At 38.6% G+C, this 21,291-nt stretch overlaps 1 protein-coding gene across 3 annotated transcripts in view; it reads right to left on the reverse strand.

Moving 5' to 3' along the window:
- The window catches only part of STXBP5L (syntaxin binding protein 5L), a 203,861-nt gene that overhangs the window by 171,830 nt on the left and 10,740 nt on the right, over positions 1-21,291 (reverse strand). For 2 of the 3 annotated variants that reach the window (XM_080391194.1, XM_080391193.1), the window contains exon 2: positions 13,138-13,235. In XM_080391194.1, coding sequence (XP_080247320.1) covers positions 13,138-13,235 — 98 coding nt within the window. Of the gene's footprint in view, positions 1-13,056; positions 13,236-21,291 lie in introns of those variants that run through there. The other variant, XM_080391196.1, reaches the window with a different exon arrangement.

Consider the following 21,291-nt stretch of genomic DNA (forward strand, 5'->3'; position numbering starts at 1 on the left):
ATTAGAGAGAAGTTTGTGAAATACTTTTTCTGCCCAAGACAGCAGTTTTACAATGAAAGCACATTAAGACCACTAGATTTCCAGTCATCATTGTTTGAAAACTGTTCAAACAAACAGTACTGCAGAATTTTTGAGAAGTGTACTGAGCCTGGCTGGGATGGAGCTGATTTTCTCCATAGCAGCCTGTATGGTGGGGTGTTTTAGATATGACTAAAACAGTCTTAATAAAAACCCAAGAGTTTATTTTGCCCACCCTGCCACAGTGAGTGGGCTGGGGTATGCAAGAGTTTGGGAGGGGGACGCGGCCAGGACAGCCGACTCAAAGTGACCAAAGGGATATTCCCTACCATATAACAGCATGCTCAGTCTGATGCTCAGGGAAACCAGGAGGAAGCAGAGACATTTGCGGCTACAGCATTTGCCTTCTCAAGTGACTAACCGTGCAACATGCTGAGGCCTTGCTTTCCAGGAAGTGGGTGGACATCTGCATGCTGATGGGAATCGGTGAGTAAATTCCTTATTTTGCTTTGCTTACAGGCACAGCTTTCCTTCGCTTATTAAACTGTCGCCATCTGAACTCACGAGTTTTCTCACTTTTGCTTTTCCAGTTCTTTCCTCTGTCCTGCTGGGGGGAGCAAGTGAATGGCTATGTGCTGCTTAGCTGCTGGCTAGGTCAACCCACCACAAGAAACAATCAAGGAAAGACATCATAATTGCAAAATCTGGGATGTAATACCTAATGCAGCATGCCTATAAAGAAAACATTCATAGAGTAAGAAGGACATAACATAAAAGAAGGGACCTCCTCTTTTATCAAAACCCAGCATCACTGAGAGCTGACTTGCCAAGTCCGCCTTGGCTTACAGTATTTTAGTACAATGTTAGCACAATGGCAGACAGGCAATTCTTTAAATGATGTGTACTTTGTTTATTATAGTTAGTCTTTAAAGTAGTTACTATGGATGGCTTTATTGTTGTAATCTTTGCATATCAATGCAAAATCAGCAGAGGCACCCAGGACGTTATTGTAACAACACAGAGCATAATTCAGAAGCCTGGCACAGACATAATTTGCATTCCTTTACACTGTGGGGCTAGAGCAAAAATATGAAATAAATTCTTCAGCATTAGAGCATGTGTCTTTTGCCATATGATTCCAGCTGCTGTGGCTATACACTCGCATCACCTTCTGCTGGTTAAGTCTTAGTCAGTGCTAACCACAAAGGGATGACGTAGTTGTCAAGCCACTCTCCATGATATTTTAAAAGTCATGGCAGTCAGGTGAGGTCCCTGGTGACTGGAAAAAGTGAAACATCGCACCCATTTTTGAAAAGGGTAGAAAGGAGGACCATGGGAACTACCGACCTGTCAGCCTCACCTCTATGCATGGGAAGGTCCTGGAACAGATCCTCCTACAAGCTATGCTAAGGCACATGGAGGACAGGGAGGTGTTTCGAGACAGCCGGCATGGCTTCCCTGAGGGAAAGTCCTGCCTGACCAACCTAGTGGCCTTCTATGATGAAGTGACTACATCAATGGACAAGGGAAGAGCACGGATGTCATCTATTTGGACTTCTGTAAGGCCTCTGACATGGTCCCCCACCACATCCTTCTCTTCAAATTGGAGAGAGATGGATTCGACGGGTGGACGGTTTGGTGGATGAGGAATTGGTTGCAGGGTAGTGGTCAATGGCTCCATGTCCAGATGGAACCTGGTGATAAGTGGTGTCCCTCAGGGGTCCGTATTGGGACCAGTATTGTTTAATATCTTCATCAGTGACATAGACAGCGGGATCAAGTGCACCCTCCCTGACACACCTGAGGGGTGGGATGCCATCCAAAGGAACCTGGACAAGCTCAAGAAGTGGGCATCTGTGAACCTCATGAGGTTCAATAAGGCCAAAGACAAGGCCCTGCACCTGGGTCGGAGCAACCCTCAGAATCAGTACTGGCTGGGGGATGAAGGAATTGAGAGCAGCCCTGCAGAGGAGGATTTGGGGGTACTAGTGGGTGAAAAGCCGGACGCAAGCTGACAATGTGTGTGTGCAGCCCAGAAGGCCAACTACATCCTGGGCTGCATCAAAAGAAGTGTGGCCAGCAGGTCAAGGAAGGTGATTCCGCCTCTCGACTCCACTCTGGTGAGACCCCACCTGTAGCACTGCTTCCAGCTCTGGACCCCTGAGCACAGGAGAGAGATGGAGCTGTTGGAGTGGGTCCAGAGGAGGCCATGAACATTCTCAGAGGGCTGGAGCCCCTCTCCTATGGGGACAGGCTGGGAGATTTGGGGTTGTTCAGCCTGGAGAAGAGAAGGCTCCAGGGCGACCTTATTGTGGCCTTTCAATACGTAAAGGAGGCTTATAAAAAAAAAAAAAGAGGGGAACAAACTTCTTAGCAGGGCCTGTTACAATAGGACAAGGGGAAATGGTTTTACACTAAAAGAGGGTGGATTTAGACTAGATATAAAAAAAATATTTTTTACAATGAGGGTGGTGAAACAGTGGAACAGGTTGCGCAGAGAGGTGGTAGATGTCCCATCCGTGGAAACACTGAAGGTCAGGTTGGATGGGGCTCTAAGCAACCTTACCTAGATGAAGATGTCCTTGCTCAATGCAGGGGGGTTAGATTCCATGGCCTTTAAAGGTCCTTTCCAACATAAATTTTTCTATGATTCACTTTGCCGAGAGAAAACTAGTAACTTTCTGCAAACTGCTGTTGGTTATCTTCCTATTTTTAATTATTTCTCCTCTGTCATAGTATCACTTCTGAGGCACCTAACCCATACAAAAAGACACTGAAGTTCCCAAAAACATCCAAAAAAAGATACAACTACCCACGTGCTTCTCAAATGAAGTCACTCTCCCAAGCTACTGAAGCTGACTTTCTGGTATTTCACACTGCAGGCATGCTTCCTGTCTGATTTTGTTTCAGAGTTTCTTCCATCACTTTAAGAGGTGACTGATACATCTGGCACTTGTATATGACCCTGTGAAATATGATGACAATATCAGTTGTTTCCTATGTGGCCAGAGGATCATTCAAGCTGGTACAGTGGATCTTAATTGAAAATAGGTAGATAAAACTCACCATCTTGCATTATTCATGGCTCTTTCCAGAAGAAATCTCCAGAAGCATTGGTTATGTCTACATTATAACGGGAGCAGAAGTCTGTGCTGAGACTTGTCACATTTTCATTTTACCTGTTTCAGGTGGTTTCATTCAAATTTGATATCTGGTTTGAACATTTGTTCAAGAGGGACTTACCCACAAACATTTGCTTACTTAGTTTCAGACTATCTAGGGAGCCCTATGCTGGCCTTCAGCGCCTCTCTCAGAGATGACATTAGCACTTCACTACCCATGCCACCACTGCTCAGTAAGGTCATTCTTATTTTTAATTTTCTTGTTCCTGCTTGTACCATTTCTGAGTGGCACAATGGTACCTGCTTCCTGGCCTACCTCCCCAGTACAAGTCTGGACAATACACTCTGTGAGGTGCTTCAGAAGAAGAATGCAATTTAATCTTGCACCTGCAGATGCTATGCTGGAAGTATATTTTAATGTGACCATCCTCCTGGACCTCCTTTTTTTGTGGAAAAAGATGGGAAGAACGATTTTTTGGGAGTACTTGCCACCATGATTGCTTTATGTATGATTAATGGGAGGTTCTGGTCCCAGAAAACAAGTTTGGATTTGTGGGACAGCATTATCCTCTAGATGCGAAATGATCAGCTGCTGATGCAAAACTTTCAGACGTGGAGCCCAGTTGCAAAGCCCCTGTGCTGTGAGCTAGTACCATGACTTCATCAGCCTTTCACGTAGCTTTAGAAGTCTATGCCTGTTTTCAAGAGCGTCAATCACCCTGTGGAGCCTGGCAGCTCCAACTCTTACTTTTTAGTCGTTATCTAGTTTGCAAAGAGTAAGTCCACCAGTGGCGACTGATTGCCTCAGATACCATTCTTCAAACTATCTTTCTTCAAATAGTAATAGCGAAGGACACCAAGAAGATCTTCCAAGCCTTTGATCTCTGTGGATTCTTGAACTATGAAGGGGAAAGCAAGTTCATGGAATCCATGTTTCCATCTGGTGCACAACCCAGGGTTGCTGTAACTACCTAAACCTCATGAACTATGACCTCACGCTATGCAAGCCTTGGAGGCCCACCAGTGTTAGACTTATAAGCACCTTAACAGGCTGCACCAGAAGGCACAATGTCTGTGCCTTACGTAACTGGCCTAAGAGCTGATGAAGACTAGTGCTCTATTTACCATCAGGTACAGGATTTTTTAACACTGTTTGGGTGCTTGTCTACACCAGAATGATGTTGCGCAATCTCTGTGCTCCTGGATCCTGAGAATATGCCTTGACAATGGCAGAGCCCATTTCTGCGTTGACCGGCCCTGAGGCTACACAGGCATGGAGTCAAAAGTGCTTGTCTGAGCGCAAGGGGCTATGTAACAGACTGGGAGTTGATGTTCCCAGTTCTCTCCCAGTCACAGGTGCCTCTGACCCTTGTAAAACCTCTGCAAGGACTCAGGGCAGCCTTTCCATTCAGACAGGAACAGAAAGGGCTGGTTCTTTTTGAAGGACTACCTCCCACATTTTCCAAATTATCCAAGCACTAAGGATTGTACTCACGTACATGATTAAGGAGGGCAACAAACTTTCTGTGTGTCCAGAAGGGGATTGGATGGGTTCACAGAAATGTGCTTAAGCAGTGATGACTTCTACATATAACTACATTTGCTCTCCCTTCACAACAACATTAAAAAGGAACAGGATCCCCACATTTCCAGGTCATTTCCCCCTCCCTGTGCTCCTTCTGGATAAGGAGATTGATGCTATGCTTTCATTTTTTTTGATGCCCCCTAAGACTCAGCTGTTTCAGCTATTCACTTTCTGGCAGCTCTTGATCCACAATCTCTTTCAGGCAAGCTTTCTCCCATGATGCTCTTTTTTTTTTATTCTTTCTTCTGTAGTCATGTGTGGCTTTGAATGCTGTATCTGAAGCACTTGGGAAACATCTTGTATCCTAACTTGAACACTTTCCTTAGAAAAATATGTCATTCAGAAGCTGCTTTGCACAGATCAGGAGAAAGGTGGAGACTGAACGAATATTGCTTATTTGCTGCCACTAAGAAAAGACAAGTCAGGGCTGAGGAACAGAAATCTAAGAACCATAAGAACTGGAGTGAAACTAGGTCACAGTTAAGGAAAGAGGGACTGAGCTGGCCATGGATAAGGGAAAATAACCTCTTCAAGGAAATCTTTCCATCCCCCTCTCCTGAATGAGATCCTAGTTTCTGTTTTGTCTCTATCCCTATTTTCCAGACCTCAGGAAAAAAACTATGCATTTGTCCTACACCTGTACCTAAGTTTTTGGTTGAAATAGTGTGCAACTATGTCTGTCCTAGCTCATACTGAACCACCAACATGTGGTTCATGTTCCTTGCTTCAGAAGATCCTCACAGCCAGATCTCTTTGGTTCCAGAAATTTCCTAAGACCTTCTACACGGGTATTCCCAATACAGAGACATTCAGAGGCACTGTAGCTTTTCTACCTTACGATGGGCATCCAACTCTCCACAGCTCCCTTTTGTCCATGGCCTCCCTCCATAAACAACGTATGTGCAAAAAGGCACCTAACTTTGAGAAGTTGTCAATAATTTAAATGGAATAAATGCTTATAGCTAGACAGAAGTAGGTCTCTCTTCACAACACTGAAAGACTCCCAGTGTACGTAGGTACCTATGTACTCTGGGTTTGCCTTTTTAATAGATAGGAATTTTCCTAAGTTGTTTGGAGAAATACCAATTCTCTCTCTCATCAAGAGTATTTTGCCAGATAAAAGCAAAATAAGAAAGAGTCAAAATAAATAACTAAGTGCATAGTATGACTACAAATTTCTGTGTTTTAAGGATGCTTGCAAATTTAGGTCATGGATAGCTGTCTAAAAAAGATAATTAGCAGACTGGAAAGGAGGGCATGTTGATATGCATTCCTTCCTATGCATGACAACACTTCTGCTGATGACAAAGTTTTGAACAAAAAACGTAGGGAAAGCTCTGAAGCTCACACAAAGTCTAATTAAGACACATCACTTCTTTGAAATGGTTGACTATCACCACTAGTCATCATTTCAATATCACGGAAGTTGTTTTTCTAATTAAACTCAATAAAATTCTTGCAACAAACATTCAGAAAGCATTTTCAGATAGTGATCATAAATGCAGTCATTCAGCTCCACTTAAAATGCTGCCAGATCCATCCACCTGTATACCACTTTTATGCACTCCTCCAGATATAGGAAAATCTATTTTTTTCTTAGTAGATTTGTTTCCAGATGTCAGATTCCATTTTTACCTCCTGGATAAATAGCAACCGAACATGACGGAAGCCCAGTACATTTAGATGTAACTGTATATTTAAACTGCATACTCAAAAAGCATGAAAGAGGCTTGGGAGACCAATGGACTTAAATTTATGCACATATGCAGAGACCTAATATGTATACATACATGAGTGTACACATAACCACATGCATCGTAATCTTGGTATAGATTTAAAATTCCCTAAATGCTGGTTCAGACAGATTTAATCATACAGGTAAATTTGATTATTGTTATACCTTTTATAACATTTTTTATTCTTGCAGATTGACAAATTAATTTCATAATAACTTATTTAGGTTTCTATGCATATGAAAATACATAGACGTATTTGTTGGTTTACAGATATTTCATAGTATTTTTTTATTCTTGTAGAGTGACAATAAACTTATTTCTGCACTAACTGATTTATTTATCTATGCAAATGAAAATACATATATGTATGTGTTGATTCCCAGAGGGATTTTTAAAAGAACTTATCTTAGGAATACTGACTCTCAGAGAGGTTTGTGTTCCTGAATCACTCAAATGCTCTGGAAAAATTCCAAATATATTCCACAATGAGATAAAGATGAAACGCATCAATGATTCTTCCAAGTCAAACAACAGAACTTTGGGTTTATGATCTTGCCTGTGCTTCCCCCATTCCATCTGCCCAATAAATCTCATAGAGTAAACAGCATGGAACACAGTTGGCTTATTTTAAGGATAAAGATCTACCAAAACCTTGCTTAGATTAAGAGACAGCAGTTCCAGGGAGAGTAAATCTGTCACACTTTATATTTAGATGTTATGCCATCCTTCTCACAGACCTCAACTCAAGTTATATTCTCTTCTTTTCAAGTACATCCAGCCTGATATCAAACATTCTTTACCACACTTTCTTTAACTACTGTAAAATTCCATGCCTCCTCAGAACTCTGCAGGTGATGATTTCATTAGTGGTACTTGTTTTCTTTGCCTGATTTTTTTCTAGTGTGCACAAACACCCTCAAGTTTTACCTCCTGGTAATGAAGTCTCTCTGTGTACATCAGCTGCTGCTGTACATCCATGCTGTTCAACAGAGCTGTATCAGGTTTAGATTTCACCTTCCCCTGTACTTGGGATAGTAACTCTGGAATCAAATATATGATTATTGGCTGTTTCATAGAAAGAACTGGGATAATCTTATAGAACCATAGAACCATTTTAGGATGGAAAAGACCCTAAGATCATTGACTACAACCGTTAACCCAGCACTACCAAGTCTGCCACTAAACCATGTCCCTAAGCACCATATCTACACATTTTTTTAAATACATCCAGGGATGGTGACTCAACCACATCCCTGGGCAGCCTGTTCCAATGCTTGACAACTCCTTCAGTAAAGAAATTTTTCCTAATATCCAATCTAAACCTCCCCCAGCACAACTCGAGGCTGTTTCCTCTTGTCTTATTGCTTGTCACTTGGGAGAAGAGACTGATACTCACCTCGCTACAACCTCCCTTCAGGTAGTTGTAGAGAGCGGTAAGGTCTCCCCCAAGCCTCCTTGTCTCCAGGCTGAGCACCCCCAGTTCCCTCAGCTGGTCCTCGTTAGACTTTTTCTCTAGACCCTTCCTCAGCTTTGATGCCCTTTAGACATGCACCAGCACTTCAATGTCTTTCTTGTAGCGAGGGGCCCAAAACTGAACACAGGTAATTTGAGGTGCAGCCTGAGCAGTGCCGAATACGGGGGGATGGATCACTTCGGGAGTCCTGCTGGCCACAACATTTCTGATACAGGCCAGGGTGCTATTGGCCTTCTCGGCCATACTGAAGCCACCTTTTGTTTTTCACAAAAAGTACCTATTAAAGTAAGTATTGCTGTACTGTATTTGACATTTAAAAATCACCCTTGCTATCAAAGTATTGGAAGAAACACATAAAACAGGCCAGAAAAATTATTCCAAATATAATCCTAAAGCAGAAACTCTCTTGAGCAGAGCCTGTAGAATTGTTGTGATTTGCAAATGGCTTTACATGAAGAAGATTTTTAAAAATATAAGCAAAGATAGGCTACCTTCCATACCACTCAAAATTGAAAGGTTATTTCTACATTTTGTAGCAAATTTCATAGACAACTGCATTCTGCCATAGCTGGATTTCTGGGATTCATTTTCACATAGTAAGACAAGTCAATCTAATAACCTGCTCTCTACTGTCAAAATTTCTATTTTTCGTCTGTCTCCCTCTGTTCAGTCCCAACTATGCACTCCTACTACCAGTGTCCTTATGCATCTTCCTGACAAGCACCAGAGGTAAGCACCAGATAATTCAGTTCATTCATCTGGCAAAAAAAGTAACACAGCAAAGACGTAGTATTTTACCAGGCTAATGAATTGGATTGCTTACAGAAATATGTGATGAGCATCAGAGCCAGAGCAAAGGAAGTCTCAGGACCATGCAGCTAAGCTTAGGTATAAAAAGGCTACTATATTGTCGGGTAAGATTGGAATACAGCACGCTGTTATGTCTATTAGAAAAGCCTTGCATGCGTTGTGGATGGTTTGCTTTTTTACTCAAGCGGGAAACAGTGAAAATGAAGATTTGCATGCCCCATAACCTGCATCCATGACAACATGAAGCCCGTAAGTCTAAAAAATATGTATTAATGACAACAACAGACAACACTAAATATGTCCAAAGACATATTACTAATTTAAACCTGTTTGATAATGGATAAGCTTTCATTGGTGTGGAGGCCATTCGGGACCCAGTAAGTTGTTTTCTTTGCACTAGATTTAAGACAAACTTTCTCCCATTTCTTAGTAAGCAAAAATGGTAATAGCTATAGAAGAGTCTCTTTCAGAATTTCTTACTGCAGCTGACCACCAAATAATCAGCAGCTCAATAAAAAAATATTTAGATGTTTTATTCTGTATGTTTGAAGTAGGTGACTGTACTGGCTAAGTAAATATTTGATGTGATAGAAGAAGTCCAAAGGAGTAGCTATAATGAATTTTAACAACATAGAAATATGCATCTGGAAATCTGAGAGAAAGATGCCACTTCTTCAGATCAGATACTGGAATAATCAGTGCTAACCACACTGATTTTAATCTGTCTATTCAGACTGAGAATGTGACAAACCCCTAGATGACTTCTTTTCCTCTAAAATGAGGAAGAGACTTAAGTCTGACCAAGTATCTTAATTTCTCACCCCCCTGTACGATGGTACAGAACCTTCTCTGATAGTAACCAGACTGCACACTTTATCGTGTGCAATGTCAGAAGATTCTCCAGACTGGGACTAGAGAAGGATACGGAGATGATAAGAAAAGGAATTCAGTTTCATAGCTCCTCTTCATCTGAATGTGTTTGCCTGAAGCAAGGATAGTCCAGGTAGAGTGGTATCAAGCAATGATCTGAGCAATGATCAAAGGTATGGGAGGAGAGAACAGGCTTCAAATAGGAAAAAAGTCCTCAGAAGGGAAATAAAATTTGCTGTGTTTAGGGCAAAAGAAAAGAACAACCAGATGGCATAGCAATTGTTTCAAGAGTGGGTTTTTTGCCCTTTATTTGCAGGTTTTGTTAGCTTGTGTTGGTAATAGGAAGATACTCTTTCGTTGGTGATTTGCAGCACATTCTGTGGGCCGGAGCATAGCTGCCCCTGTGAGGATCTGGTACCCAGCAGTCATCAGTGCAGGTAAAACCTACATGGCTGTTTGAAGTTCCTTAAGAATCCCACAGAGACTGCTAGGATCAGTGGAGCACAGCAACAGCAATTCCCATTGCTATAGAAGCTATAGCAGTTGCATCTAAAGCAGCTTGAAAAGAAATCTAGGAGACAAATTGACTGTCATACCAAAATGAATTTTCATTTATCTCTGTATTCTAATGGTGACTTATGAATAATATACTCTATTCCAGGCCAATTTAGCATAGTGAATTTCAGTACTGCTACTGGATCATTTGAAATGATCACCTGAAGGTGTGATGTTAAACATTAATTCACAACACAGAGGTACACATTTCATTTTCTTTGGTCCTTTGAGACATGTTAACTTGTGACCAATAGAAATACCAATACTTTGTGAATCTTCTAGAAAAACAGGGAAGCAACAGTACCATTATATGGCATACTAGTCACAGGAAAACTTGTTCTACATCATCACATAAATACTAAACATAAATCCGGTCTTGCTATGCCTTTGTGTTGGCCAGTGCAACAGAGTCTGATCCAAACCAGGCCCTTTTGGTGCTTCCAATAAACAAACAGCTAACTACTTAGGTGCATTTCTCTGATGGTAGCCCAATAGTGTGTCCTTTCACTCCATCCACAGTACTGTTTAGAAGCACCAGCCAAACACAACGTATGCGTGGAATGAATTATTTCTGTTACCCAACAGATTCACAGCAGAATGAAACTGTGTGGCTCTGTTAACAAGTATTTTTACAGAATACTTGGAAGACTCAGAGCCATTCAAATCAATACTTTCTCAGTTTGCTTTAAAAATTCCATTATGAATTGTATTTTCAGATGTAATACTAAACCCGTTACATCTTGACTTGAATATTATTGCCCTATTTCAACAATTACAAATGGTTGCCCCAAGACTGGATTAAATGAGTAGTGTTCTGTGTTCTGTGCATGGTCCCAGGCCTTGTTTCATTGATAACTGTTCAGCCTTGTGTACAAATGCAAAGTTATTAGTCCACAACTAGGCTTTTTACATAATATGTTCTGTGAACCTTTGACAGCCAAGTGGAGAAGCCTTAGTTAAAATGGGTAAATAAGTAATTCTTTTTATGGCACCCTCTGTCTTCAAAGCACAGCTTCCATTAACTCAGTTCTCAATTAAGCAAACCAGGTGCTGTGTGCCTAAGCTGAGACGCACTTATGTTATGAAATGACATCTCTTAAAAAAAAATAAATAAGCAAATTCCCTGGTAATCTTGTGTTCTTATTTGATTCAGACACTAGAACTGGTAGAAAATTTTCTGGGAATGATGTAGGGGATTGCTAGCAAAACTGGAGAAGAGATAGCAAAGGGAAGGGTGCTTTGAAAAACATTCTTCTCCCTTCTTCCTCTCACCCTTTGGAATTCATTTCCATAGAAGATTATAGAGAGTTTTACAGAAGGTTAGGAATATAGCTAATTGTCCACTGCTTGTTCCATTCCTGTGCAGAGGAGATGCAGGTTTAACTTAATTCTACATGAACCTGTATTAATTCAGGCTCTGTACCTGCATTTTTCTCAAAGGAGGGATTTATAAAGGTATAGGATACCTAGCCAGAAACAGCACTGCTCCTACAAAAGCCAGGTTGCTGAGATGGAAAGAAGAGGTGGGCTCAGGAGTCAGCCTTCTGCAAGGTCGTCTTCTTACACCTACATTACCCATGGAATTCCCAATAGCCCCACTCACAGAAGAAACCAATGAAGTTTCCAAAGACAAGGATTTGGCCCTCTAACCTTGCCTACCTCCCAAAAGAAAAAAGCATGACTACTAGACTTGCACTTTTCCAGAAGTGCACAAATTCAAGAGGATTTTCCTCTTCAGAACTGAATAGAATTTATTCAATCTGCTTCATACAAGTAGATATTAAGAGCAGAACTACCAAAGCAAAGCTTGTTGCATAACTAGAGGTTTAGTTGAGTCTTGTGAGAAATACCGGATCAGATAGAAAATGAGGTTTATACAAATGTGACTATTCAGAACAAGAGTGCCCCAAAATAGAGGAAACAAAATTTTAGTCATGCTACATGAAGCACAGAGTGATTCTCCAGGAGGAGACTTTTCTTTTCTTTGTAACCTGCCTTTGGGTTCATTAGGTTTGTAGTTACCTTGGGAACAATGGTAGTAAAAGAACCAGAAAAGATTAGGCTGGTATTTTATACAGCACTGTCCCCTACTTGAAACCCAGAATTTATTTGTCTACAAAAAGGTTGTAAAAAATACTGGTTTATTCCTTTCATATCACATAACTTTTAAACCTTCCTGTAATATTCTTTCTTCTTTTTTTCCTTACTTTATAGGTATTTTCACTGAAATGGAATACACTGGAATTATGACAAACTAAGAAAATTAGGCAGAGAAACATTTTGAATTATGTAACATTTAAATATTCTCAGACATTTGTTTTTAAATCAAGGTTTTCAAATTTTTATTACATTCATATTGAATTTATTCCACGTAGACTTCTAACTTGAAATTCCTACTGTATAAAAAAAGAGCTGGCACTGATATACATTTATAATTAATGAAGAGAAACAGACACTTTCAGAGTGTTTACATTCTCCTCTAGGAGGAGATGAATTCTACCCTAAAATCACTTATTTCCCACCATTCACTTGGAAGAGTCTAAACAGTATCTCATATATCGGTATCTAGTGTGAAGATGTCTACATTTGGCTAACTGCATTGCAGTAATGAATTTATTTACTGCTAGCACAACATGCACAACTTGCTCATTACCACTTTGTAGTCTACCTTTGCATACTGAAAAGCATCTACTTCTCATGCTGGCAAACAACAATTAATACAGCTTTATATTAACCAATGTATGCCAAAACCATATGCCAAAAACTCAGTCAAATAATTTTCTCTGGACATCTGAAGGACCTAATGGTAATTCCTCAACAGCACACCCTTTCCTAGTCCATCTAGTAAAGCAAAATAAAGTAGAATATAACAACATGAAGCCTTACCTGAGTGCTTGCAGAAGATGATTCATACCAATGTATTACAAATACACAGAAATAGTGTAAGCTCTGAATGAGAAAGGATACATTCGTATGGCTCCTGTTCTTGTTCCAATCGCCAGAATTTTCTGAACTGGGTCAAAAGCTAAGGCAGTGGGTAGATAAGGAAAACCATGGCGAACCGTCTGAAACAGAACAAATGAGCAAAGTGACTGAACTGTAACCACAGGTAGCAGCATGTATGTCTTTATGTTACGTGTACAGGAAGAGAATCTGTATTTTGCTATATGTTGTAGTATTTGCAATACATTTCAAGAAATGTATTTTAAAAGATAAGAGTATTTTGAACATGAAGGTGAATTTCACTCGTCAATTTCTAGATGTGCTCTTTACTCTGTAATATTTTAAATGGTTTTGTTGCAACAAAGTAGATTTCCATAATATATGCCATATACTGCCGGTATATATTGCTTATATGGTATACTGAAAGATAATCTCAATATGTAAGACAGCTGAACTGTAAATTAAAAAAGACACATAATATGCTTTTAAAACACTGTCACAAATAACCTCAGCCTCAACAGAACAGCTTCAGCGGAAAGAAATGGAACACGTCCAGGGGAAAAGATCCAATAAACCAATAAGCTGAATTGAGTCTACGTGGTAAAAATCCTTAATATCAATTTGAAAAACAAAGGTGCCAGAGAAGACGTTCTCAAAATGAGCAACTGAACCACTCACCCTTTCTTAATCTTTATTTATAATACTATGCTTTTAATTCTAATTTTTGTGGAGATACCTTGGGGAAAAAAATGAACTGAGCATGACATAACACATCCCTGAGTTTGAAGACTGCTTCAAATAATACTTTGTTACCTTAACCTGATGGTTATGACCAATATGACCTGTCTGATTCTTATGAGGAAGAATTTGATGAGGGAGAACACTAATATAAGAAAAACATTGAAAACAACTAGACTATACAAAAACACACAAAAATGAACTGTCATTCATTTTGTGTGTGTGACTGCTTACAGAAAATTGGGTAACAAATAATTTCATTTAAATAAATGAGTTATTATATTATTACCATTATTATAATTAGTAATAATATTTAATACAATATTTAACTCTAAGATTCACTCTTTTTTTTAGAGTATGGTTGGGATTGGAGAGGAAGTACTTTGAACAAAATTTAGTTTTTAAGAAATTTTCTCGTTCCTTGAAATTATCTTGTTCATGAACTGTCTGCTGAAGCATTCAGCAGTACCTAGGGAACATGATTCCTTAATTGCAGACCTGTTGAGTAAAAGGCAGCTGATGATCTACACAGCCGTATTACTCCAACTCTTCCATTACAGCTGGAAACACTTGAACTGATACAAGTAGTTTGGGAACAACCAAACATAGATTTTTTTTCAGCAAATAACCACTCCCTTAAAAGAAATCTTACTTATATCTTAATTATTGCTGATAAGGAATGTCATCTAAAGAAATACCCAGTTATTAGTTTCTAGACAGCAAAAACCTCAGGAACACATGCTACTTCAGTAAGCTGTAGAAAGTAACTCACTTTTTATGTTAATGTAGACATTTATCAAAGATCTCCCCAACTCTGTTTCCACTTTGATTTGCTTTGTGGGGTTTTTTTTAACCTTCTGATCTTCTTAAGTGGTAGGACTACTCAAATGTTTGGTTTTTTTTTGTATTCTGACATCTAAGCTGGAACTAGACTTAACATACTATAAAAATGGGTCTAACTCATGTCACAAAAACGTCAGGAATTATGAATTGTAGTATTTTCTAGTGTGTTGAATGTTTGGCCTGACTGCATTACTAATTTTCTATTATATTTGAAATTACTTTACTCTTGTGACTACATGTTCCTCCTTATCTGAGAAAACATGTATTTCACAAATGATCTTTCTTCATTAATATTTTTTAGAAATCTTCTTTGTAATAAAATTTTAATTTCTAACAATTTAGTCACGGTAAGTTTTCCTGATATTTAGCTATGACGAGCTTTCAGTACTATTTTTTAGATCTAAGAATGCAAATATCAGTATTTTTAAAAACTTATTTGCATTCTTGCCTTTGTATTTAGCATCTCCTTTGTATTTTCAGTATTTCCACAATCTACAGTCAGACTTTTCATTTGGACATTTTAATTGGTCCTGTTATTGAGACAGAACTATGTTTTAGAAGCACAGTAATACACACCTTTTCAGAATCATAGTTCAGTAATAATTCTTGAACTCTAGGATTAACTCAAAGGTATTACTTCTACTTTGCAGCAGTTTTCCAAATTTGTATGTTTACACTAATTCCAATTGGGAAGTTCTTCTGTATGCAAAATTCTGCCATTTGTAGAATAAATAAAAATAAAATAAAAATTGAAGTCTATTGAACATTCAAGTAAATAAAAATTTTCAAGCAAAATATTTATATTTATTAGGACTCTAAATAAAAGACAAGAACAGTTTGGAAGGTGAGCCAAGCTACACTGTATGCAGTTAAGACAGAAAAAGATACCTTTATAATTGAGATTTTGGCACAAATTAGAGTAGCCTCAGAAGTGATTCTGAAGATCAAGCCTATTCAACAGAAGAACAGGGACAAGCTCTAACACTTCAGACCTCCAGACTCTTCTCAGGCTTGGTCCAACCACCCTCCTATTTCCAAGGACTGTGAGAAAAATTGACATAAAAAGCTAGCACTTGAAGTAGATTTTTCAATTACATGTTGAAAATGCTAGTGTGAGCATACGTTTAAGAATGAGCAGTGATTCTAGAACTGTGCCTGGGCTTCCTTACAGCATTTACTAATACAGATGAAGAGGGGAAGGTCACAAAATTACCTTGATTCTAGGGTGACAAAAAAAGAGTATGTTCTTACTTAATCTGAGTTGTGTCTAGTAAGAACAACATAGACCAAAACTATCAATGGTGAGCAGAAAACATAAAAGAAAGATCTTTTTTCCAAAATTAAACTAATCTCAATAGCAGGCAAAAGTAGAAAAAAGTATCCTAAAACATTGCCTGTGTTTGAAGAGATATAGGACCTACCTACTCTGAATGTGCTAAAAAAGGTGCCAAAAAAAAAGAAAAGGAGAGAAAAAGCAGACAGCAGATGGAGCCAGGACTGCTTTTCTCCACATTATCCAGCTTTCTTTTATGTCTCCTTTTTTTGGCATGTTGTCTCTAGAGGCAGTCTGTGCTCCCTAGGACATACACTTTATGTGTAATATGTGAAATAGTTTATTTGAAACAAGAAATTTACAAATACAGCTACAATTGCAGCATAAATCCTTGTTGAGGTTTGTTATTCTCTTTTAAAATTTCTTTTAAATTTTTTAAGCAAATATTCTTATGGTGAATTGCACATATATCATTAAAGTAATCTTTACACAACCAATTTACCTAAACGAATATAGGAAGTTGATTATTTGGGCTCACTAGGATTCTACCAATGAACATTTTAATATGCTTTACAGAACATAACAACAATCTCTTTTTGTCTAAGATACAGTGATATATTTCATTAGCTGAAAAAAAAAAAAAAAAATTGCACTAGTAATAATATGCAATATCCAGTATAATTGTTCATATGTTGCATAATGAAAATTTCCAGTCTAAGAGTTTTTCTTAACTTTTGTTCTATGGTAGTTCGTATTAAGACTGCAAAGACACCATTTTTTAAAAGTGATTTTTATATTCTCTAAATAAGTCCAGAAAATACAGGACTAAACTTCAAACTGTATCAATTAAGTGATAGGGTTTAAAGTCAAAACTGTTCCTGGTAATTTGCATAAACTTAAAATTTGTAACTTTTCTACTAATATTTTAGATACCCTGTTTTATGTAACATCTGACAGCAGAACTAATTTATGTAGGTAAATAATTTTTGAGAAGGTGTCTATTCGTTAAAATCAAACTCCGTAGGCCCAAGCCTGTGACTCAGGATGTAGAAACTACTTCCAAATTGCAACCAACGTGCCACATGCAAAAGCCTCACTGAAGCAAGTAATTGATTCGTTTATGGAACAGAGGATGAAGTGTTGACTGAAACCTATAAAGCCTTTTACTCAGCTATGTAGGAAATCAAGAAATACCAATGATTACAGCTTTCACCAAGGTAGTGGTGAAAATGGGTGCTTATAAAGATGCATTATATCCCTATAAGACCATGACATCCCTCATTTTTAGGCTTCCCTGCCTGGAATCTTTGATTAGTAAGACTACTTTCTGCTCATGTAAGATGGAAAGAGCACAAGATATCAGTAGGCTTCCAACCTAAGAAAATGATGCAGAACAGATACATTTTTTTATTAGTTAAATTTCCATTTTTCAAAGGAATATATTTTGACAAATCCCCAACTTTTCTAAAACTTTCCAAAATTTCAAACTCAAGCCATGGATTCCATTTAGCTCTCAACCTACATTAGGAACTAGGGCTTCTGAGCATGTCCACAGGATAGTCTAAAAACTATCTTTTTTTTTTTTTTCTTAAAGATACCCATATATAGTTCTTTTACTCTGTGTAAAGCTAGAAACAGTCACGTGGGAAAAACCATCTACAAAAGGCACTCTGGAGCTATAGACTAGGAAGGCTGATTGCTGTCCCTAGCAAGATGGTAAAATAAAGATGAACTAAGCACTCGGGTGAAGATCACTGCAGAAGCCAGCAGAGTTTCTACAATGGGAAATCCCATCTGACAAGTTTCCTCTAATCCTATGAAACAGTCAGCATGCATGGAAATAAAGGGGATATGAATATATGTATGTTTTCCAAGAGCCTTCCAATAACAGTCCACAGCAATGTCACTAAAGAAGCAAAGTTTTCATGGGAGTGAAGAAAAGGAGTTTTTTATGGACTGAAAGCTGGTCAGATAACATAAAACAAAGGATCAGGCTTAACAGATTTCTACCATGAAGAAAACTCAAAAGTAGAGTACTCCATGGATGACTGCTTGGACCAATTTTATTCATAATCTTTAATGATGTATAAAAGGTAGCGATCACTGAAATCTCCAAGTTCATAGGTGCTAGTAAGCTCCTTTGGACAGTGAAATTCAGTACCTATGGTGACCAACTCCCAAAAGACCTCATTAGTCTTAGTAAGTGGGCAAGAAGGTGATAAATGAGCTTCCGTGTGGATAGGCTAAGGCATCTAGAGGGGAAAAAATGAACCATCTTAACTAGGCTTACACAATGCTGAATTTGGAATTAGCATTTATGATGCAGGAAAGTGATTTTGTGGGCATGGTTGGCATTCCTCTGAAGTCTTTGGTTTAATGTGCAGCAGCAACCCAAAAAACCAAGTAATGTTGGACGTTATCAGGCAGAGTATAAAGAATAACACAGAAGGCATAACTTTGCTGCTTTATAAAATCTCTGTGAGCCCATTACTTGAGTACTGTATGCAGCTCTAGTCTCCACATCTGAAGAAGTAGTCAAGCCAGAACTGATCAAGGGAAGGCAGTTAATGCTCAGGGTGAGGGACACAAGCTTTGTCAGGAAAGACTAAAAGCGCTGCAACCTCAGTTTGGAGTGGAGAAGGTTGTGGGGGGATAGACTGAGATTTACATCATCCAGAGAGTGGGTAAGCTATACGTGGAACTGTTATTCAGCAAAAACATGGAGCCTTTTCAAAACAAATGAAAGATCAGCTTAAAACAGAAGAAAATACTTCTTTACCCAACAGGTAATGAACTTCTGAAACTTGCCACCATAGGAGGTTGTGAAGGCTGACAGTATCAGCAGGTTCAAAACGGCATTAGAAAAACTCATGGAAATTATTGATAACTGGATTCTAAAAGGACTGGACACTCTGTCATCTCCAATCCAGTGATGGTGGATGATGGGAGATTAGAAAGGGAATGGACTGCAGAAAGTGATCTAACTTATTACTCTCCCTAAATGACATATTCTATTGCCACTGTCAAGAGACTGACTGCTGGGTGATATGGACCATTGGTTTGTCTCAGCAGGGTATTTCTTATGAGCTTATTATCTTCACCAGCAGCAGTGTATCTAAGAGGGAGAAAATGGAAATTGGTATGGGCAGAGAAAAACACAGGAGAGAAAAAACATGGATAATGTGGATACACAAGGGAAAAAGAGAAGTGTTACTGAAATAGGGAATACAGGGGCAAGAAGGAAAGATATGCACAAGGAACAACCAGATTAGTAATAAAGTTTCATAACATTTACATACATAACTTTTGGCACTGAAGAATACTTTCAGCAATAGGCAAATTTGTTTTGTCTTTTAATTTTTAAATTACAAAACTTTTTCTTATAAAAGGTCACTTAAGCTATGGTAGAGTTTTGAGAAAATCTCTCTCCTGGACATAAAGTAGACTTCAAACAGAATTTGAATTTTAACAGTTTAGTTTCACAAGTACTATACACTGGTAATTATATTTAAAAGTGAGAGTGATATACTAGAGTATTCAAAATGAACTGATTAGTTTATTACACATTTTTGTACTATGAATCATAGAATGGGCTGGGTTGGAAGGGACCTTAAGGATCCTCCAGCTCCAACCCCCCTGCCCTGGGCAGGGACACCTTCCACTAGAGCAGGTTGCTCCAAGCCCCGTCCAGCCTGGCCTTGAGCACTGCCAGGGATGGGGCATCCACAGCTGCTCTGGGCAACCTGTGCCAGCACCTCACCACCCTCACAGTAAAGAATGTCTTCCTGACATCTAATCTAAATCTACCTTCTAGTTTAAAACCATTACCCCTTGTCCTACTGCTACCAGCCCTATCAAAAAGTCTGTCCCCATCTTTCCTATAAGCCCCCTTTAAGTACTGAAAGGCTGCTGGAACGTCTCACCAGAGCCTTCTCTTCCCTCAGCTGAACAACCCCAACTCTCTCAGCCTGCATATGAACATAATGAAATCTTTTTTTTTCCTTTGGAAGCAGCTTAATATATTTTTAAAAATTAAAACATAAGGTTTCAAAAATTAGTATCAAGTCTGTAATTTTTGATATGTATTTTTTTCACTCTACTATTTTTGAGAAGTCTGTATGCAGACCATATGACTGTTTTTTAAACAGGCAAGTTCTACCACACATTACATAATTTTTCAATTTCCCGAATACTGCTTGGCCCTGAAAAAGAGAGTACATCCAAAGGCATCATCCAGACAATTAGTCTTAAAAAAAACCGCAAACTAAAACGAAGAAGCAATCTTGGAGTCTTCACTGAAGTTCCTCTTTTCATGACAAAAAGAGAAACTTCAGAGATGTGGTTATCCACTGTCATTTTCAGTTCTGCAAGCTGGATGTTAAGGACCATCAAATAAGGATGGTCCTATCTGTATCAATAAGAATCATAATGCGAATAGCCAAGTTAAGTGAACCACAGGGGAAAAGTAAGGCCTTCTGAATTTCAAAAGCATTCTCCTCATGCTTGTTCTTTGAAATATACTGTAGTGTATCAAAAATAAAAAATTAGTATATTCAGACAGAAAAATCCAGAAAAATAAAATGACATTGATCCTTGAACTGCATTATTCCCAGTTCACAGCACAGGTGAGGTCTGAAGGGAACGCTGCAGACTGTCTAGTCCAACCCTGCCCTGCTCAAAGCAGAGTGGTTGGGTTTTAATCTTAATTGTTTGATCTACTTAAATCAGTGTTGCTGTGGCCAAGCAACTACTTGACAACAAAACCATCTTGCCACATCTACCACAGCACTGAGTTACAGCATAGTAAGTTAATAAAATAAGTTACAGGGTAATACATGAATATAATCATCCCAAGGTAGGTATTACCCCTTTTGGAGAAATTCTATGTTCAAGAGAAGACATTGTATGTAAAATGTTTTCACTTCTTCCCTTCCCATTCTTTCCAAAAGAACTCTACCAAGTTAAAAAAAAAATACAAAAATGGAATGAAGGAATTGCATCCACTGTTCAGTAAATATACCCTAACAGACTTCCCCATTTTGTCACTTACACTGGAAAAAAGTAGGGCATCAACCTATAGAAAAATGCCACAGGCTTTAAAAAAACCTATATTTGGCCTTAGCTTTAATGTAAAATAATAGTAAAAAAAATCCTAAACCACTGATTTCAAAGATCAGTTTGGCCTACCTACTTAAGCAAGACTTCTGTCCAAATGGGGAACCATCATAGTCAAAGTAATTCAAATATTAGCTCATATTGATTTTGTTGTTGTTGTTGCATCATTTAAGCATATTAGTCTAGAATTTGAAATAGCTTGGTTCAGA

This window comes from Falco punctatus (genome assembly GCF_963210335.1).
Source record: "Falco punctatus genome assembly, chromosome: 6".
Lineage (NCBI taxonomy): Eukaryota > Metazoa > Chordata > Aves > Falconiformes > Falconidae > Falco > Falco punctatus.